General features: G+C 34.2%; 1 protein-coding gene and 1 non-coding gene across 2 annotated transcripts; one reads left to right on the top strand and one right to left on the bottom strand.

Moving 5' to 3' along the window:
• Positions 1-3,362: 3,362 nt before the first annotated feature.
• LOC139863503 (uncharacterized) lies at positions 3,363-3,830 on the bottom strand. The gene has a single exon (XM_071852129.1). The coding sequence runs from the start codon at positions 3,828-3,830 to the stop codon at positions 3,363-3,365; it is 468 nt and encodes a 155-aa protein (XP_071708230.1).
• A 1,343-nt stretch (positions 3,831-5,173) lies between these two features.
• On the top strand, positions 5,174-5,280 carry LOC139865283 (small nucleolar RNA R71). Its single transcript, XR_011764807.1, has one exon. It is a non-coding gene; the product is annotated as a small nucleolar RNA R71 (small nucleolar RNA).
• The last annotated feature ends 15,696 nt before the right edge of the window (positions 5,281-20,976 follow it).

The following is a 20,976-nucleotide window of genomic DNA, read 5'->3' as shown; positions in this document are numbered from 1 at the left end:
TTTAAGCCTATAAATAATTAAATATAAATTATCCAAATAATTTATTTCAAGTGATAATATTTTAGAAAACCGATTTTCTAAAGTTCAAATGTCGCGTATTTATTTAACGATCCAACCGTTAAGATTAAATACTAGTAAAGTGTTGGTAAGCTTGTTATTGGGTATGACCCGACTTGGATCATAACACATTAGCCACATTAATTTAATATGTCTCTCGGGCATACGAAATACCTTCACCATCTAGATTTCAACTTACCGGGTGAAAACTTAAAGCGGGAGTTGTAAACTAAGACCTTATCGTTGGGATTAAATTCTTGGGACCTTTGAGTCGAGCATCGTGCCAACACTTAGTTTTCTCTTTGTATACTAAAGAGTTGTCATATGCCTCTAACCTAAGCTCCTCTTATTCATGCAATTGTGTCACCCATTTTTCCTTAGCTCTTTCTAGGGTTAGTTTATCTCATTAATTGCCCAAAATGATTTATGTTCAACTTCAACCGGAATATGACATGCCTTCCCATACACTAGACGAAAAGGTGTAGTTCCTATGGGTGTCTTGTAAGCGGTTCTAAATCCCCACAATGCTTCATCTAGTTTGGTTGACCAAATCTTAGGGTTATTACTAACCATCTTCTCTAAAATCCTTTTTAAGGCTTGATTAGTATTCTCAACTTGACCGCTAGTTTGGGGGTGGTAAGGGGTCGAAAAACGATGGTTTACACCATATTTTTCCATGACTCTCTCCATAAGACTATTAGCAAAATGTGTCCCTCGATCCGAGATCAATGCTTTCGGTACACCAAACCTAGCAAACAACCCCTTTAAAAACTTAACAACTACTCTCGCATCATTTGTTGGCAAGGCTTTAGCCTTGGCCCATTTCAAGACATAATCTACTGCCACCAAAATATAAACACACTTATTCGAGTTCGGGAATGGTCCCATGAAATCTAAATCCCATACGTCAAACACTTCGCATATTTTAATGCCGATTTGGGGCATCTCATCCCTTTTGGAGATGGATCCCGACCTTTGGCATGAATCACATCGCTTAACTAAATCGTGTGCATCCTTGAAGATAGTGGGCCAATAAAACCCCGAATCGAACATCTGTTTTGCGGTGTGATTTGGACCAAAGTGGCCTCCCGTTGGCCCACTATGACAACTTCTTAAAATATCCCGGGCCTCTTGCCCATAAACGCATATCCTAATCACTTGATCCACCCTAATGCGAAACAAGTGTGGGTCATCCCAAAAATAATATCGTAAATCGTTGAGAAACTTTTTCTTTTGTTGGTAGGAAAAACTTTTCGTAAAACATTTGACGCCAAGTAGTTTGCATAGTCGGCAAACCATGGGACTTCATCAATTAGGTCGATTTTCATTAAGTGTTCATCCGGGAATGTGTCCCGAATTTTGGTCTCATCTAAAGGTTGTAGTCCCGGGTTGTCTAACCTCGACAAATGATCGGCTGCCACATTTTCGGCTCCCTTTTTATCCCTAATTTCTATATCAAACTCTTGCAAAAGTTGCACCCAACGAACCAAACGATGCTTTGCATCTTGCTTTTGAAAAAGTACTTTAGCGGGGAGTGATCCGTGTAGACGGTTGTCTTTGAAAGTACAAGTTAAGATTGAACCTTATCAAAAGCAAATACTACAGCAAGAAACTCTTTCTCGGTAGTGGTGTAGTTCAATTGGACCCCATTTAGGGTTTTGCTTGCATAGTAAATCGGTCTAAAGTGTTGGTCAACTCTTTGACCAAGAACCGCACCTAGTGCATAATCTCTCGCATCGCACATTAATTCGAAGTCTCTGTCCCAATCGGGAGAGATAAGAATAGGTGGGTTAACTAACTTTTCCTTCAACAGATTGAATGCCTCGATGCATTCATCATCAAACAAGAAAGGTTGGTCCTTTTCTAACAATTTGGTCATAGGGCGGACGATTTTTGAAAAATCTTTTATGAATCGTCTATAAAACCCCGCATGCCCAAGAAAACTTCGGATGGCTTTTATATCCTATGGTCTAGGTAAGTCCTTTATCACACTAATTTTAGCCTTATCGACCTCAATTCCCGCCTTAGAAATTTTATGTCCCAAAACTTTCCCCTCGTTAACCATAAAGTGGCATTTTTCCCAATTAAGAACCAAATTTGCATTTTCACAACGTGTTAACATTTTATCAAGATTTTTAAGAAAATGGTCGAATGAATCTCCGAATACCGAAAAATTATCCATGAAAACCTCCATAGTATCCTCAATCATATCCAAAAAAATAGCAAGCATACATCGTTGGAATGTCCCCGGGGCATTGCATAGCCCAAAAGGCATCCTCCGATATGCAAATGTACCATAGGGACATGTAAAGGTTGTATTTTATTGATCCTCAGGGTCTATCGGGATTTAGAAGTATCCCGAAAACCCGTCAAGAAAGCAATAGAATTCTCTCCCGTTCAAACGTTCAATCATTTGATCAATTTAGGGGAGTGAGAAATGGTCTTTTTGTGTTGCGTCATTTAGACATCTATAGTCAATGTATACACGCCATCCCGTGATGGTTCGGGTTGGGACAAGCTCATTTTGGTCGTTTAAGATCACCGTGGTCCCACCCTTTTTGGGCACCACTTGGATGGGACTCACCCATGGTGAGTCGGATATTGGATAAATAAGCCCCACGTCCAAAAGTTTGATCACTTCCTTCTTGACAACTTCTTTCATGTTTGGGTTAATTCTTCATTGTCGTTGGATAACCGGTTTGTAGATCTCCTCCATGAGGATTTTGTGCGTGCAATATGATGGATTGATCCCCGGGATGTCCGTGGTTTTCCATGCTATGGCCTTATGGTGGGACTTAAGTAATGAGACACGTTGGGTCTTTTGGTCTTGGGTGAGTTTCGAAGAAATAATCACCGGAAGTTAGTTTTCTTCCTTAAGATATGCATATTCAAGATGTTCCGGGAGTTCTTTAAGCTCAAGAGTCGGAGGCTCCTCCCATGAAGACTTGATTTGGAACCTATCTTCATGAGAGATGGACTCAAATGACTCTTCCCGAATGGTCTCATCTTTAATTTCAAAATCATCAACATTAACATTCATTAGTTCCTTAAAATCGGCCTCTAAATCCACAATATCATTATCACAAGTTTGGTCAAACTCTGAAGTATCAACCTTTAAAAGTTTTTCAAGTTCATCATGCACATAAAGGTCAATATGGTCAAAGGCATAACACTCATCATCATTGGAGTTACTCGGTTGCTTCATAGCTTCCCGGATATTGATGGTCACACGCTCTTCGCCAACTCCAATGTTAAGTTGGTTGCATTTTACTAAGATGATGGTGTCGGCGGTCGCCAAAAATGGTCTACATGAGGGGGACTTGAAGGTCCTCCTTCATCTCTATGATAACAAAATTGACCGGGAACACCAAGGTGTCAATGCTAACCAAGATGTCCTCGGAGATGCCAATAGCGGTATCAGACAAATGGTTGGCCAATCTTATCCTAATTCGAGTTGGTTTAAGAGGTCCAAGACCAAGCCTCTCATAAAGTGAATGGGGCATTAGGTTAATGCTTGCACCCAAGTCGGCTAGTGCATTGAACACTTTCGATTCACCGAACTTATAAGGGAAAACAAATTTTCCCGGGTCTCCTAACTTCTTAGGAATCCTTGGTCTTGATGCAAGAATCTTGTTGCATTCCTCTTCGATAAAAAAAGATGTTTCGCCATGATATTTACCCCTTTGAGATATTAGCTCGTTAATGAACCGACCGTAATTCGGCATTCCTTTAAGCACATCGGTGATAGGTAGGTTAACTGAGACATTTTTCATCATTTATTGAAACTTTTTGTATTGAGCCGCCAACTTGTCCTTCTTTAATGCTTTTGGATATGGCACCGGTCTCGTAATCTTTGAAGACTCATCACCCTTTTTCTTACCCGATTCATCAATACATGTACCCTCGATTGAGTTAACCTTTTCTTTACCCTACTCCTTACTAACCCAGGTATCCTCTTCAATAAAACTTGGTAGTGGTTCATGGGTTATAAAGGGTTGTGGTTGAGGATCTTCGACCCCTTTAGTGGTTAAACCGCTTCGAGTGGTTATGGCGTTGACATTTTCATTTTAGTTTGGGTTATTAGGGTTTTGGTTAGTGCTTTCGATAGGAATCACTCTTAAGTTGTTGTGTTGTTGGTTTTGATTGTGTTGACGGTTAGTGTTGTAATTGTTAATCGGGTTGACTTGAGTGTTTGAAGATAAAGTTCCTTGTGGTCTTTCGGCAACTTGGGTTGAAAGTTGACCAACGACACTCTCAAGGTTTTGGAATGAGGCTTGTTGGTTTCGAATTTGTTGCTTTAAGAATTCATTCTCTTTCATTAGAAAAGTTTCGGTTGATTCTACCTTCTTGATGTAGTTTTGCATGATTTCTTCTAAGCTCTTCGAAGGTTGGGATTGTTGGTTTTTTTGTTGAGGTTGTTGATTGTAACCTTGGTTATTTTGTGATTGACTATAACCTTGGTTGTTTTGATCATTTGAATTTGCTTGATTGTTGTAAGGTTGGTTGTTGTAAGATTGTTGGTTTTGGTATTGAAAGTTGTTGTTTCGGTTTTGGTTATAGTTGTTGTAACCATGTTCGGTTTTGGTTTGTGAATCCGGGTGGTGTATTGGTTTGGTTGGTGAATGATACTTGTTTTTTATTAGGATTGTAGTAGCTTTGGTTAGATGTTCCTCCCCGTTGGTAGTTTTGATTACTTACGTAGTTCACATGAGCATCCGAATTCATGGGAATATCATCTAGATCAACATGATTGCACTGAGTAATTTGAGGACAATTCTTTGTGAGATGTGGACCCTCTTATCATTGACAACCTACTTGCATTGCAACTACCGTTTGTTAAATCTTCTTCATTTCTTTCCCAAATGTTTGAAATTTATTGTTCAAGCTTGCAAGCGTCACTTGCCCATTTTCACTCTCTATTTGTGCTACATTCGTCCTTGCTAAATCTCGCGGTGAAGGTGCCCATTCATATGTGTTGACCAAGATATCTTCTAGCATAATTTCGGCCGCATTTGGTGATTTGTACATAAATACCACACCGGATGAAGAATCAAGATATCGCTTCGTTAACATATTACAACCTCGATAGAATGTGTTGATATACTCCTTCTTCGTCAAACCATGCGGTGGGTAAGCTCTTAGTAGCTTCTTGAACCGTACCCATGCATCATACAAACTCTCATCACCCCGTTCTGTGAACCCATTAATCTCCATTCTAAGCCGCTCTACTTTTGACGGTGGAAAGAAATGATTGATAAACTTGTTTGTTAATTCTTGAAAAGACCTTATGGAATCGGATGGTAAACTTCACATTCAAGCTTTTGCGTCTCCTTGAAGTGTGAAAGGGAATGCCCTTAGCTTAAAAGCATCATCAGTGACGTTTTTGGTTTTGTAAATATCACAAAGATCATTAAAGTGTTGAATATGTTAGAACGGATTTTCATCTATCAACCCATGAAAGTATGTATCCTTGATCAACGTGAAAAAGTTACCCTCGATCTTCCAATTATCCGCTTTAGTTGGTGGTTTTGTAATAGCCGGTGCTATCATTGTTGTTGCAACCAATCTAGCGTTCCACATTGGCGTGTCGTTTGGATCATTCAATAATTCTTGATTAACCGGAGGACCATTAGGATTGCCCTCTTCATCGTGAATTGGATTACCGTTTGGATCCATCTCTTTTAAACAAAATGGCAAAGCTTAGAAATTCTTTCTTAATACATTTTCTTCTCTACGATTATAAACCCCGTGCACCTGTCTTTCCCGATCGGAAAATGGTTGTGTGAATTCTTGATCCTTGTGAGACCTTGTTTTCATACACCAAAGGTACCTATCCTTCAATCACAACACAAACACAAGCGGTTTTCCAAACGAAAATAATAATATAAAATGCGAAAAGTAACTTCCGTAAGGGTGAACCCCTACGAAAGGATCGAACAATCAAAAGTTTAAATCAAATAACCAACTAAGCTAACCGCATCCCCGGCAGCGGCGCCAAGAAAGTGTGATGCATTCGTGCGATATACATCGTTTACCCTCTAAATTTATATTTGATTTAAACACTACAATCAAGCACACACAACTAACGAGCACTTAGAACCCGGTTATTATAGCACTTTGATGTAAGTATTCTTATCAAGTTCGTTCCAAGAGACACGATGTAAGTTGGATATTTGAAACTATCAATTGTCCTAGGGTTTGTTTGATTTGGGGGGGGGGGGGGTGTTCTGTAGTGACCCGAACTTTTCCATGTTTATATATATATTAAATGAAATTGTTATTTACATGATTAAGTGTTTCCAATATGTTAAGCAATCAAACTTGTTAAGACTTGATTAATTGAAATAGGTTTCATATAGACAATTGACCACCCAAGTTGACCGGTGATTCACGAACGTTAAAACTTGTAAAAACTATACGATGACATATATATGATTATATATATAGTTAACATGATTTTATTATAAGTATGTATCTCATTAGGTATTTTAACAATGAGTTATATACATAAAAATGAGACTATTAATTTAAGAAACTCGAAAACGATATATATAACGATTATCGTTATAACAATGTCTTACTAGGTACATATGAATCATATTAAGATATTGATACACTTGGTTAATTATGTTAAATGATAAGTAAATATATTATTAAGTGTATTAACAATGAAATACATATGTAAAAATAAGACTACTAACTTAATGATTTCGAAACGAGACATATATGTAACGATTATCGTTGTAACGGCATTTAACTGTATATATATCATACTAAGATATATTATATATCATAATATCATGATAATATAACAATTTAACATCTCATTTGTTATAATAAACAATGGGTTAACAACATTCAACAAGATCGTTAACCTAAAGGTTTCAAAACAACATTTACATGTAACGACTAACGATGACTTAACGACTCAGTTAAAATGTATATACATGTAGTGTTTTAATATGTATTCATACACTTTTGAAAGACTTTAAGACACTTATCAAAATACTTCTACTTAACAAAAATGCTTACAATTACATCCTCGTTCAGTTTCATCAACAATTCTAGCAGCCCATGTGAGTCACCTAACACATGTGGGAACCATCATTTGGCAACTAGCATGAAATATCTCATAAAATTACAAAAATATGAGTAATCATTCATGACTTATTTACATGAAAACAAAATTACATATCCTTTATATCTAATCCATACACCAACGACCAAAAACACCTAAAAACACTTTCATTCTTCAATTTTCTTCATCTAATTGATCTCTCTCAAGTTCTATCTTCAAGTTCTAAGTGTTCTTCATAAATTCCAAAAGTTCTAGTTTCATAAAATCAAGAATACTTCCAAGATTGCAAGTTTACTTCCAAGTTTTCTATATCCATTCCAAGTAATCATCCAAGATCAAGAAACCTTTGTTACTTACAGTAGGTTATCTTTCTAATACAAGGTAATAATCATATTCAAACTTCAATTCAATTTCTATAACTATAACAATCTTATTTCGAGTGGAAATCTTACTTGAAATTGTTTTCGTGTCATGATTCTGCTTCAAGAACTTTCAAGCCATCCAAGGATCCTTTGAAGCTAGATCTATTTTTCTCATTTCCAGTAGGTTTATCCAAGGAACTTGAGGTAGTAATGATGTTCATAACATCATTCGATTCATACATATAAAGCTATCTTATTCGAAGGTTTAAACTTGTAATCACTAGAACATAGTTTAGTTAATTCTAAACTTGTTCGCAAATAAAAGTTAATCCTTCTAACTTGACTTTTAAAATCAACTAAACACATGTTCTATATCTATATGATATGCTAACTTAATGATTTAAAATCTGGAAACACGAAAAACAACGTAAAACCGGATTTACGCCGTCGTAGTAACACCGCGGGCTGTTTTGGGTTAGTTAATTAAAAACTATGATAAACTTTGATTTAAAAGTTGTTATTCTGGGAAAATGATTTTTATTATGAACATGAAACTATATCCAAAAATTATGGTTAAACTCAAAGTGGAAGTATGTTTTCTAAAATGGTCATCTAGACGTCGTTCTTTCGACTGAAATGACTGCCTTTACAAAAACGACTTGTAACTTATTTTTCCGACTATAAACCTATACTTTTTCTATTTAGATTCATAAAATAGAGTTCAATATGAAACCATAGCAATTTGATTCACTCAAAACGGATTTAAAATGAAGAAGTTATGGGTAAACAAGATTGGATAATTTTTCTCATTTTAGCTACGTGAAAATTGGTAACAAATCTATTTCAACCATAACTTAATCAACTTGTATTGTATATTATGTAATCTTGAGATACCATAGATACGTATACAATGTTTCGACCTATCATGTCGACACATCTATATATATTTCGGAACAACCATAGACACTCTATATGTGAATGTTGGAGTTAGCTATACAGTGTTGAGGTTGATTCCAAAATATATATTGTTTGAGTTGTGATCAATACTGAGATACATATACACTGGGTCGTGAATTGATTCAAGAAAATATTTATCGATTTATTTCTGTACATCTAACTGTGGACAACTAGTTGTAGGTTACTAACGAGGACATCTGACTTAATTAACTTAAAACATCAAAATATATTAAAAGTGTTTAAAATATATTTAGAACATACTTTGATATATATGTATATATTGTTATAGGTTCGTGAATCAACCAGTGGCCAAGTCTTACTTCCCGACGAAGTAAAAATCTGTGAAAGTGAGTTATAGTCCCACTTTTAAAATCTAATATTTTTGGGATGAGAATACATGCAGGTTTTATAAATGATTTACAAAATAGACACAAGTACGTGAAACTACATTCTATGGTTGAATTATCGAAATCGAATATGCCCCTTTTTATTAAGTCTGGTAATCTAAGAATTAGGGAACAGACACCCTAATTGACGCGAATCCAAAAGATAGATCTATTGGGCCTAACAAACCCCATTCAAAGTACCGGATGCTTTAGTACTTCAAAATTTATATCATATCCGAAGGGTGTCCCGGAATGATGGGGATATTCTTATATATATGCATCTTGTTAATGTCGGTTACCAGGTGTTCACCATATGAATGATTTTTTATCTCTATGTATGGGATGTGTATTGAAATATGAAATCTTGTGGTCTATTGTTACGATTTGATATATATAGGTTAAACCTATAACTCACCAACATTTTTGTTGACGTTTAAAGCATGTTTATTCTCAGGTGAATACTAAGAGCTTCCGCTGTTGCATACTAAAATAAGGACAAGATTTGGAGTCCATGTTTGTATAATATTGTGTAAAAACTGCATTCAAGAAACTGATTTCGATGTAACATATTTGTATTGTAAACCATTATGTAATGGTCGTGTGTAAACAGGATATTTTAGATTATCATTATTTGATAATCTACGTAAAGCTTTTTAAACCTTTATTTATGAAATAAAGGTTATGGTTTATTTTAAAAATGAATGCAGTCTTTGAAAAACGTCTCATATAGAGGTCAAAACCTCGCAACGAAATCAATTAATATGGAACGTTTTTAATCAATAAGAACGGGACATTTCAGTTGGTATCAGAGCGTTGGTCTTAGAGAACCAGAATTTTGCATTAGTGTGTCTTATCGAGTTTGTTAGGATGCATTAGTGAGTCTAGACTTCGACCGTGTTTACTTGAAAAATGATTGCTTAACAAATTTTGTTGGAAACTATATATTTTTAACATGTGAATATTATGTGATATATTAATCTCTTAACGCGTTTGATATTATGTGATAGATGTCTACCTCTAGAACAAGTCCCATTGACTCACCTAATAATAATGAAGAGTCAAATGTAAATTGGAATGATTCGTGGACTGATTCACAAGTTCCCGAAGAGGAACCGGAAGAAGAGTCGGAACCGGAAGAAGAATCAGAACCGGAAGAGGAGGAACCGGAGGAGGAAATAGAACCGGTGGGGGAAATAATAAAACGGTTAAGTAAAAGAAAATCCTCAATCAACCGACCAAGGTTAATTATGGTCAATGGTGTTTCCGCCAAGGAAGCAAAATATTGGGAGGATTACCAATTCTCCGATGAATCGGATTCCGATGAGAATTCCGATGATGTTATAGAAATTACCCCAACGGAATTTAAAAAGGCAAAAGAAAATAATAAGGGAAAGGGCATAAAAATAGAGAAATCTAATTCCAACCCTGATGAACTTTATATGTATCGTCAACCCCCGAAGCCCTTAAGTTGTAACAATGACCCGGGAACCTCTAAACCACCAGGTTTTTCTAAACCAATGTGGAAAATGACAGCTCGTATTAGGGGAACATCATATATCCCTAGAAACTTGGCAAAACGAACCAAAATTGAAGAAGAAGAAACGAGCGAGTCGGAATAAGATAGTTGTATTCGTGTGATGTAATATATGTAATATAGTGTGCTTATGCTTTATGACATATGTAAAAATTGCTTGTATTAATAAGTAATTTTTTTTATGAATCTAACTCTTGTCTATTTTACAGTTTAAAAACACAAAATGGATAGACAACCCAATATTTTAAGAGACCTACCCGGAGACATGATTGATGAAATCTTGTCTAGAGTCGGTCAGAATTTCTCGGCACAACTATTTAAGGCGAAATCAGTTTGTAAGTGATAATGCTAAAAACGAACATATATTTCATAGCATTATTCCTCAAGAAAGACAAGCTTTTAGTTGAAATTGTTCTATTTACAAGTGATATTCGTTTAAATAATAAAAGGTGAAGACAAAAGACAGATTCGATGAATTGAAGACGCAAAGGTCCAAAAAGCTCAAAAGTACAAAATACAATCAAAGAGGTTCCAATTATTGATAAGAAACGTCTCGAAATTACAAGAGTACAAGATATCAAAACGCAAAGTACAAAATATAAAATTGTACGCAAGGATGTTCGAAAATCCGGAACCGGGACATGAGTCAACTCTAAACGCTCGACGCAATGGACTAAAAATTACGAGTCAACTATGTACATAAATATAATATAATATATAATTAATTCTTAAAATTAATATATATATTATAATATATTTATAAATCGTCGGCAAGAAAGAAGCCAAAGGAGGGTGAGCTGTATTTTCAAACTCCGCGACTCGCGGAGTTTGAAGGCAAAAATTGCCGCGAGTCGCGGAGCCCCAAATTTAGAAACTGCCTATAAAGCTCGCGCATTCTGATCGTAAAAAAACCAACATATATATCCATTCATCTATCTAAACGTAATATTTATATTTATAATTTATATTTTAATTTTAATTTTAATTTTAATCCTAATAATAAGGGTATGTTAGCGAATGTTGTAAGAGTGTAAGTTGAAATTCTGTCCGTGTAACGCTACGCTATTTTTAATCATTGTAAGTTATGTTCAACCTTTTTAATTTAATGTATCGTAGCTAAGTTATTATTATGCTTATTTAATCCGAAGTAATCATGATGTTGGGCTAATTACTAAAATTGGGTAATTGGGCTTTGTACCATAATTGGGGTTTGGACAAAAGAACGACACTTGTGGAAATTAGACTATGGGCTATTAATGGGCTTTATATTTGTTTAACTAAATGGTAGTTTGTTAATGTTAATATAAAGATTTACAATTGAGCGTCCCTATAAATTACCATATACACTCGATCGGACACGATGGGCGGGGTATTTATATGTACAAATAATCGTTCATTTAACCGGACACGGGAATGGATTAATAGCCACTAGAATTATTAAAACAGGGGTGAAATTATGTACAAGGACACTTAGCATAATTGATAACAAAGTATTAAAACCTTGGGTTACACTCAGTCGACATTCTGGTGTAATTATTAAACAAAGTAATAAAACCTTGTTACAGTTTAAGTCCCCAATTAGTTGGAATATTTAACTTCGGGTATAAGGATAATTTGACGAGGACACTCGCACTTTATATTTATGACTGATGGACTGTTATGGACAAATCCGTATGGACATATTAAATAATCCAGGACAAAGGACAATTAACCCATGGGCATAAAACTAAAATCAACACGTCAAACATCATGGTTACGGAAGTTTAAATAAGCATAATTCTTTTATTTCATATTTAATTTCCTTTATTTTATATTTAATTGCACTTCTAATTATCGCATTTTTATTGTTATTGTATTTAATTGCACTTTTAATTATCGTACTTTTTAATTATCGCAAGTTTATTTTATCGCACTTTTATTATTCGAAATTTCATTATCGTTATTTACTTTAAGCTTTAAATTAAGTCTTGTATTTATTTATTATTTTACATTTGGTTTTAACTGCGACTAAAGTTTTAAAATCGACAAACCGGTCATTAAACGGTAAAAACCCCCCTTTATAATAATAATATTACTTATATATATATTTGTATTTTTATAAAAGTAAATTAATATAGCGTTAAGCTTTGTTTAAAGATTTTCCCTGTGGAACGAACCGGACTTACTAAAAACTACACTACTGTACGATTAGGTACACTGCCTATAAGTGTTGTAGCAAGGTTTAAGTATATCCATTCTATAAATAAATAATATCTTGTGTAAAATTGTATCGTATTTAATAGTATTTTATAACCCTTAGCTTTAACTATCAAGTATTTTTGGCGCCGCTGCCGGGGAACAATCTAGCTTAAATGCCGGAAGCGCAACGCTACATAAAAAAAAAGATTTTTATTTTTAGTTTACTTTTATTAAAATTCACTTTTGTAAAAATACGTTTTTAATTATTCGAAAATATAAAAAGAAAAACAAAAATTTATATATTTTTAAGGTTTTATTAAATATTTAAGTTTTATAAAGTTTCTTTATTTTTATTTTATAAAAATATAAGTTTTTATTATATAAATATTTTAGATTTTAAAACAGAAAACAGAAAAAAAAAATATAAAATAAAAAAAAACGCGTCAAATTTTAAACTGTACCTGAGTTGAAAATTGGAACCCCGCGACTCGCGGAGTTTGCTGCTTAGAATACCGCAACTCGCGGAGTTCTCTCCGACGCGCCTGACAGAACCCTAATCAGCATTTATTACAGAGTAATTATTATTATTAATTTTTAATTAAAACCCTAATTAGGTTTATAGTTTTTAATTAGTTTTTAGTTTTTATTATTATTTTGTATATTTAGTTTATTTAGTTAATTAAATTGTAAAATTAATAGTTTTATAAAATAAATAATATAAAAATAATATTTTTATAAAAATTGTAGTTTTTACAACTTTTTGTTTATTTTTATATTTTGTCCCTTTTTAATCGTTTTAGCGTAATATTTGTATTTTTAGCTCATATTTAGTTTTAAACTTAGTTTTTGCCATAGTTATTTTTACTTCTAGATTTTTAGACTTTGCCGTAGAATTCCTTAAGTGCTTTTTCTTTAGACTAAGATTTAGGTACTTTAGAATTTTGCTACGCCTTTTTAAGTTTTAGTTTCTTTTTAAGTTATTTCCATTTGGGATTTAGTTTTTCCTGTAAGCTTTAATATTTTTAGACAACTTTTACCTATGTATCAATTATTATTCTAATTAGTAATCTCAATTTGCGATTATAATTTTAAGTTAGTTGTAGTAATAAGGTTAGGTTAGTCAAGTGTTTTTAAGTGTTATAAGTTTCTTTTATTTTTTCGTCATCTGTTATTTTTCAACCATTTTTCTTTTTCGACCTTTTTCCGACGCGCTCTTTTTCTTTCTTATTTCTCGTCATTCTAGTTTTTAGGACTTAGAATTTTTTCTACTTCTTATCTAAATTTCTTAAAATTACGAAAATTTATTTTAAGTGGTTAAATTGATAGACATCAAAATTTTCTGGTTCGTAGTAATAGTTGGATTTGTATGTGGACCGGGTTATTGGAGCCAAACAGTCCTTAATTATATTGAGACCAAACGAATTCTGCCCCTCTGCTGCATCTTTTGGCTATTCGAAACGTGGGCAAAATCAGAAAAGTCTATTGATTGGATAACTTATTATAATTTTTCTTTCCTTTTAAAAACTAATAGGATATTCAGTGAATGCACCGAGCAAGACGTTCACCACCTTTTGTACGTTCACCACCTGTAACTAGATCAAGACATTTAGCAAATATTACCGCCGTTGATTTTTCTTTAGAATCGTCATCCAGTCGACCAAGTACTCCAGTTCAAATTTCCGATAATCCATTTTTTGAACCCGACCTCACAATTGAGAATCCGGAGAATATTCAGGGATGATTCATAGATCCTGAACCATTAAATTTTCCTCCGGAACCACCAATCATTCAAACAGAGATTGTTGAGGAACGAACCATTAAATCAGAATCCTCTAGTGATTCCGATTCAACAAATTCAATTATGGAGAATCTGGAACCTTTAAGTATGGAAGACCGAATGAGAGCTAAACGCACTGGCCAAGGTCACGCAATTACTCATCCAGACATTAATGCGCCAGATTATGAAATCAAAGGACAAATTCTACACATGGTGACTAATCAATGCCAATTTAGTGGTGCGCCGAAGGAAGATCCAAATGAACATCTTCGTACCTTTAATAGGATCTGCACACTATTTAAAATCCGAGAAGTGGAGGATGAACAGATATATCTCATGTTATTTCCCTGGACTTTAAAGGGAGAAGCCAAAGATTGGTTAGAATCGTTACCTGAAGGGGCGATCGATATATGGGATGTTTTAGTTGAAAAATTTCTTAAACAATTATTTCCTGCATCTAAAGCCGTAAGACTGCAAGGAGAAATTGTTACATTCACACAGAAGCCAAATGAAACTCTATATGAGGCTTGGACAAGATTTGGAAAGTTATTGAGAGGATGTCCGCAACATGGTTTAGATACCTGTCAAATAGTACAAATATTCTACCAAGGATGCGACATCACTACAAGAAAAGACATAGATATAGCAGCTGGTGGTTCTATTATGAAGAAAACCGAAACTGATGCTTACAAAATTATTGATAACACTGCTTCCCACTCACATGAGTGGCACCAAGAAAAAGATATCGTTAGATCATCTAAAGCAGCTAGAGCCGATTCTAGCCATGACTTAGATTCCATTTCCGCAAAGATAGATGCTGTCGAGAGACGAATGGAAAAGATGACTAAGGATATTCACTCAATACGAATTAGTTGTGAGCAGTGTGGAGGACTACATTTGACAAAAGATTGTCTCAGTATTGAACTAACAATGGAACAAAGAGAGAACATTTCATACATAAACCAAAGGCCTGGAAATAATTATCAGAATAATTATCAACCGCCAAGACCTATTTACAATCAAAACCAGAATTATAACCGAAATATTCCATACAATAACCAACAAGGTCCTAGCAATCAACAAGTATCCAATAATACTTACAACCAGCAAAGACCTAATTTTCAAAACAAACCACCACAACAAACCGATGATAAAAAGCCGAATTTAGAAGATATGATGACGAAGCTAGTTGAAACTCAAACGCAATTTTTCACATCTCAGAAACAAACTAATGAACAAAATGCTCAAGCATTTAGAAATCAACAAGCTTCTATTCAAAACCTGGAACAACAAGTAAGTAACCTAGCAAGGTTAATAGGTGAAAGAAAACCAGGAAGTCTACCTAGTGATACAAATGCTAACCCCCGGAATGAAACAGCTAAAGCCATTACCACAAGAAGTGGTACAACACTTAAACCACCTGAAATACCTGTAACTTCTGATGAAGCTATTCCTACTCTACAAGAACCACAACCTGATCAAGATAAGGAAAAAGAACCGGTAGTTGAGAAGGTTAATGAAGATAACACAGTTAAGGCTAAACCCTATGTTAAACCATACCAACCACCACTTCCTTACCCGAGTAAAATGAAGAAAGAGAAACTTGAAGCCGAGCAATCCAAATTCTTGGATATGTTTAAACAGATAAATGTAAATCTTCCTTTCATTGATGTGATTTCAGGAATGCCTAGATATGCTAAATTCTTGAAAGATCTAATCTCAAATAGAAAGAAAGTGGAAGAACTCTCGGCTGTTACTATGAATGCTAATTGTTCAGCAGTACTGTTGAATAAGATACCAGAAAAACTATCTGATCCAGGAAGTTTCACAATTCCATGTTTTCTGGGTAGTCTTAGTTCAATAGAAGCATTGGCAGACTTAGGTGCTAGTATAAATTTAATGCCGTATTCACTATACGCTAAACTAGACCTTGGAGAATTGAAACCAACTAGAATAAGTATACAACTAGCTGATCGATCAATAAAATATCCTAGAGGGATAATGGAGAACATGCTAGTTAAAGTTGGTACTTTAGTATTTCAGTAGATTTTGTTGTTTTGGACATGGAAGAAGATTCTCAAGTTCCTCTCATATTAGGAAGACCATTCTTAAACACGGCTAAAGCAATGATAGACGTGTTCGGTAAGAAATTGACCCTAAGTATAGAGGATGAGAGTGTTACCTTTTCAGTTGATAGAGCAATGCAACAACCACAATCTGCAGATGATACATGTTATTATATTCAAACTATAGATGCACATGCAGAATTATTAGAAGAATTTCCAGAATTACAAGGAACAGGAGAATGTTCTTTAGGAGAAGGTAATGAACCAATTGATGAAGTTGAAATGTTAGCTGCACTAATAGCTAATGGATATGAACCAACAACAGAAGAAATTCAAATGCTAAAAGAAGAAGACAGATATCGATATAAATCATCGATTGAAGAACCTCCGAAATTAGAGTTAAAGCCACTTCCAAACCATTTGGAATACGCTTATTTACATGGTGAATCTGAATTATCTGTAATAATATCGTCTTCTCTTACTGAAAATGAGAAATCACAACTCATTTCTGTGTTGAAAGCTCATAAACCAGCCATTGCATGGAAGATTCATGATATTAAAGGAATAAGTCCTTCGTATTGCACACATAAAATCCTTATGGAAGAAGGTCATAAAACGTATGTGCAACGCCAACGAAGACTAAATCCTAATATGCAAAATGTAGTTAAGAAAGAGATTATTAAACTGCTAGATGCAGGTTTGATATATCCAATCTCTGATAGTCCATGGGTAAGCCCAGTTCAATGCGTGCCTAAGAAGGGTGGCATGACTGTCATTACAAATGAGAAAAATGAGCTTATTCCTACTAGGACTGTAACAGGATGGCGTGTGTGTATTAATTATAGAAAATTAAATGACGCCACCAGAAAAGATCACTTTCCCTTACCTTTCATTGATCAAATGTTGGAAAGATTAGCCGAAAATAGTTACTATTGTTTTCTAGATGGATTTTCCGGATATTTTCAAATTCCAATAGCACCCGAAGATCAAGAGAAAACCACATTCACGTGCCCTTATGGTACTTTTGCTTACAAACGCATGCCATTTGGACTTTGCAATGCCCCTGCAACCTTTCAAAGGTGTATGATGGCGATTTTTCACGACATGATAGAAGAATGCATGGAAGTTTTCATGGATGACTTTTCAGTCTTCGGTGATACATTTGAATCATGTCTAGCTAATCTAGAACGAATGCTTATTAGATGTGAACAATCAAATCTAGTACTTAATTGGGAGAAATGCCATTTCATGGTTAAAGAAGGCATCGTTCTTGGACATAAAATTTCAAAAGAAGGAATTGAAGTGGATAGATGTCATAACCCGTCCTTAACCATAAGAACGTGTTAGATAACGTATGATTTCATTGCGAGGTATTGACCTCTATATGCGACATTTTTAAAAGAGAAACTGCATATATTATACATTACAAACCATAACCATTATTTTTGTTACAAACTTTAGACAATAAAAAGATGATTATCGTTTAGCGATAATCTTCGACTTACAAACTTTACATATAATGATAACAACACGATTTCGAGCATATTTTACAACACAAATCCTTGGGTATGCAGTTTTATTTTTGACACAAATATGCGTACGCAAGATCCTGCTCAAATTCAACATAATGCAGCGGAAGCTTTAGTAATCACCTGAGAATAGACATGTTTTAAAAGGTCAACATAAAGTTGGTGAGATATAGGTTTAATGCCGGCAGCAATATATATATATATAGACCACAAGATTTCGTATATAAACAGTTTAATAAAAATATTCTAAGTGGTTGAGCACTTGGTAACCATACTTAACATTTAATCACGTCGCATATTCCCTTTATTATGAAATCTTACTACACCGTACCAAGTGTAGTCACGAAACGAAGTACTGTGCAACCGTTGAATACTGGTCGTCCAGTCCGGTTGGGGTTGTCAGGCCCGATAGATCTATCAACAGGATTCGCGTTTACAATACCGCTGTAAATATTAGTTACCAAGCTACAGGGAAGTATGCCAGTGGTACAACTCAATCGTAGAATATATTTTTCAGTTACTTGTGTCCATAACGTAAAACATAAAATACATGTATTCTCATCCCGAAATATTTAGAGTTTAAAATTGGGACTATATACTCACTTTCGTCTTGAAGATATATATATAATTTGACTTGGTCTCCGGTTGATATCACGAACCTATCCATATATAATATATCAATACCTTTTCTTTTTAAACAAACGTCACATATATATACTTGTTATACTTTTAATACTTTGAATAATTCCTTAGTCCGTAGTTAGCAGTTCGTTGTTAGTAATTCAATTTTAATGGTTCATTTTTAGATGTTTAATATACCCGCAATGAAATAAATAAAACCCCCAATGAAATAAATAAAACCCCATCGTATATGTATTGGTCGAGATTAATCTTGACCCATGGTACCGGTGTTGTCAAATGACGTGTTGCGTACATAAAGTACCGGTGTTGTCAAATGACGTGTTGCGTACAATCATGGGATCTTATGATTAATCTTCTCGTATTGTTTACGGGTGATCCTGAACCATATAAAATTGAATTATAAGTACATATATATAAAATATCATGTTAACTTAAAAAGATGTGATTTATTTAATTTTTTCCCAATTATTTTCGTGGCTAAACTAGTCTTGGATATCCGATTTTGTTTCGGTCATAGTTTCTTCGTTACAACTCCGTTTTCGTTGATTCAACTTGCCATCTCCTTGGATCGAGTCCCTCTTTAAGACTATGAACTGTAAATACCTTAGTTTGTATTCAAAATCACACGGCATAGGTCAAACTTTAGTGAAACTTATGAAGTTAATCATTTTCCATCATGTAAACAACCTCAAATGATTATTTTTCTAAAAATACTTATACTTTGAGTTAAATCATGAAATTTTTATGTGTTATCATATTCATAGTAAAAATCATTTTTCCAGAAAATAAACCTCCAATTCAAAGTTTAAGATGGTTTTTAATTATCCAACCCAAAACAGCCCCCGGTTGCACTCCGACGTCGTAAATTCAGTTTTTAAGGTGTTCTTTGAAAAACCAAGTTATACCTTGTTAAATTAGCATATTTTTAAGTTATATTACAGGTCTTGAAGTATTTTAAAAGTTAAGTTAGAAGGATCTATTTAGTTTGCGAACAAGTTTGAAATCATTCAAACTATGTTCTAGTTTATAAACTCTTATATATATAGCTTTAAATATATGAATTGAAAAAGAGTTGAAGTAGAGTTTTTTTACCTCAAGTTTAAAATGTAAAGTTGCTGGAAAGAAGTAGTAAAATAAAAGTTGAGAGAGTTCTTGCAAGTGTGTGTGAAAATTGGAAGTAAAATTTGGAAAATGAATGTGTAAAGTTGAGTTAGAAATGGTGCTTATTTATAGGCTTGAAAATTTGGTTTTTAGTGAAAATATCTAAGATAAGTTAAAATTTATTATGTCATGAATGACATATTATTCCAATAATTGAAGATTTCTATTGGTATATACCAATAGTAAATACTTCTAGAAGCTGTGTATAGTACCCTAGATATACGTATAGGATTATTGAGGAAACGGAACGAGAATTCAAATATAACTATCTTTTGTAAATATACTTATATTGTTTTATGTATAAAAGCCCTTTTAAAATGATTAAATACATTACTTATACGATATATGTATAAACATTATAAATCATCAGTATTTATGTCAAATAACGTTACGTAGGTTATTGTTTTGAAAACTTAAGTTAGTAGTTTCAAAATATACTTATGACTTTTTGATATTAATTCAAAATGAGATATTAAAACATCCTTAGATCATGTTAAATATGTATGTATAATTATCATATATTGTATAGTTCGTGATATCATCGGTCAAACTAGACGGTCAAACGTTGTGTAAAACTCTTTTCAAAAACATAAATCTTAACAATTTGGATTGCTTATCATGTTGGTAAGGTTTAATTTATATAAATATTAATCTTATAAGTATAGAACGATCGAAAAAGTGCGGGTCATTACAGTACCTACCCGTTAAATAAATTTCGTCCCGAAATTTTAAAATTGTACCTATTTTGCGTCATCGGAAAACAAGTGTGGATATTTTTGTTTCATTTGATCCTCTCGTTCCCAAGTAAACTCGGGACCCCTTCGAGCATTCCAACGAACCTTAACGATCGGTCTGTTGCTCTGCTTGAGCCGTTTAACTTCACGATCCATGATTTCGATTGGTTCTTCGATGAATTGTAGTTTCTCGTCGACATGGATTTCTTCAAGAGGAATGGTGAGGTCTTCCTTTGCAAGACACTTCTTAAGGTTTGAGACGTGAAAGGTATTATGTACTCCGGCGAGTTGTTGCGGTAACTCGAGTCGATAAGCTACCGGTCCAATGCGTTCGATGATCTTGAACGGGCCTACATATCTTGGGTTCAGTTTACCTCTTTTACCGAAACGTATTACACCTTTCCAAGGTGACACCTTTAGCATAACCATGTCCCCAATCTGAAACTCTAATGGTTTCCTTCGGACATCGGCGTAGCTCTTTTGGCGACTTCGGGCTGTTTTCAATCTCTCCTTGA

The sequence above is a fragment of the Rutidosis leptorrhynchoides genome, chromosome 8 (genome assembly GCF_046630445.1).
Source record: "Rutidosis leptorrhynchoides isolate AG116_Rl617_1_P2 chromosome 8, CSIRO_AGI_Rlap_v1, whole genome shotgun sequence".
NCBI classification, from domain to species: Eukaryota; Viridiplantae; Streptophyta; class Magnoliopsida; order Asterales; family Asteraceae; genus Rutidosis; species Rutidosis leptorrhynchoides.
The sequence above is the reverse complement of the archived record's forward strand: the minus strand, read 5'-3'. Positions and strand labels throughout refer to the sequence as shown.

Bases quoted from the DNA above. Each gene is read 5' to 3' on its own strand.
- LOC139863503 (XM_071852129.1), bottom strand. From the start codon at position 3,830: ATGAAAAATGTCTCAGTTAACCTACCTATCACCGATGTGCTTAAAGGA.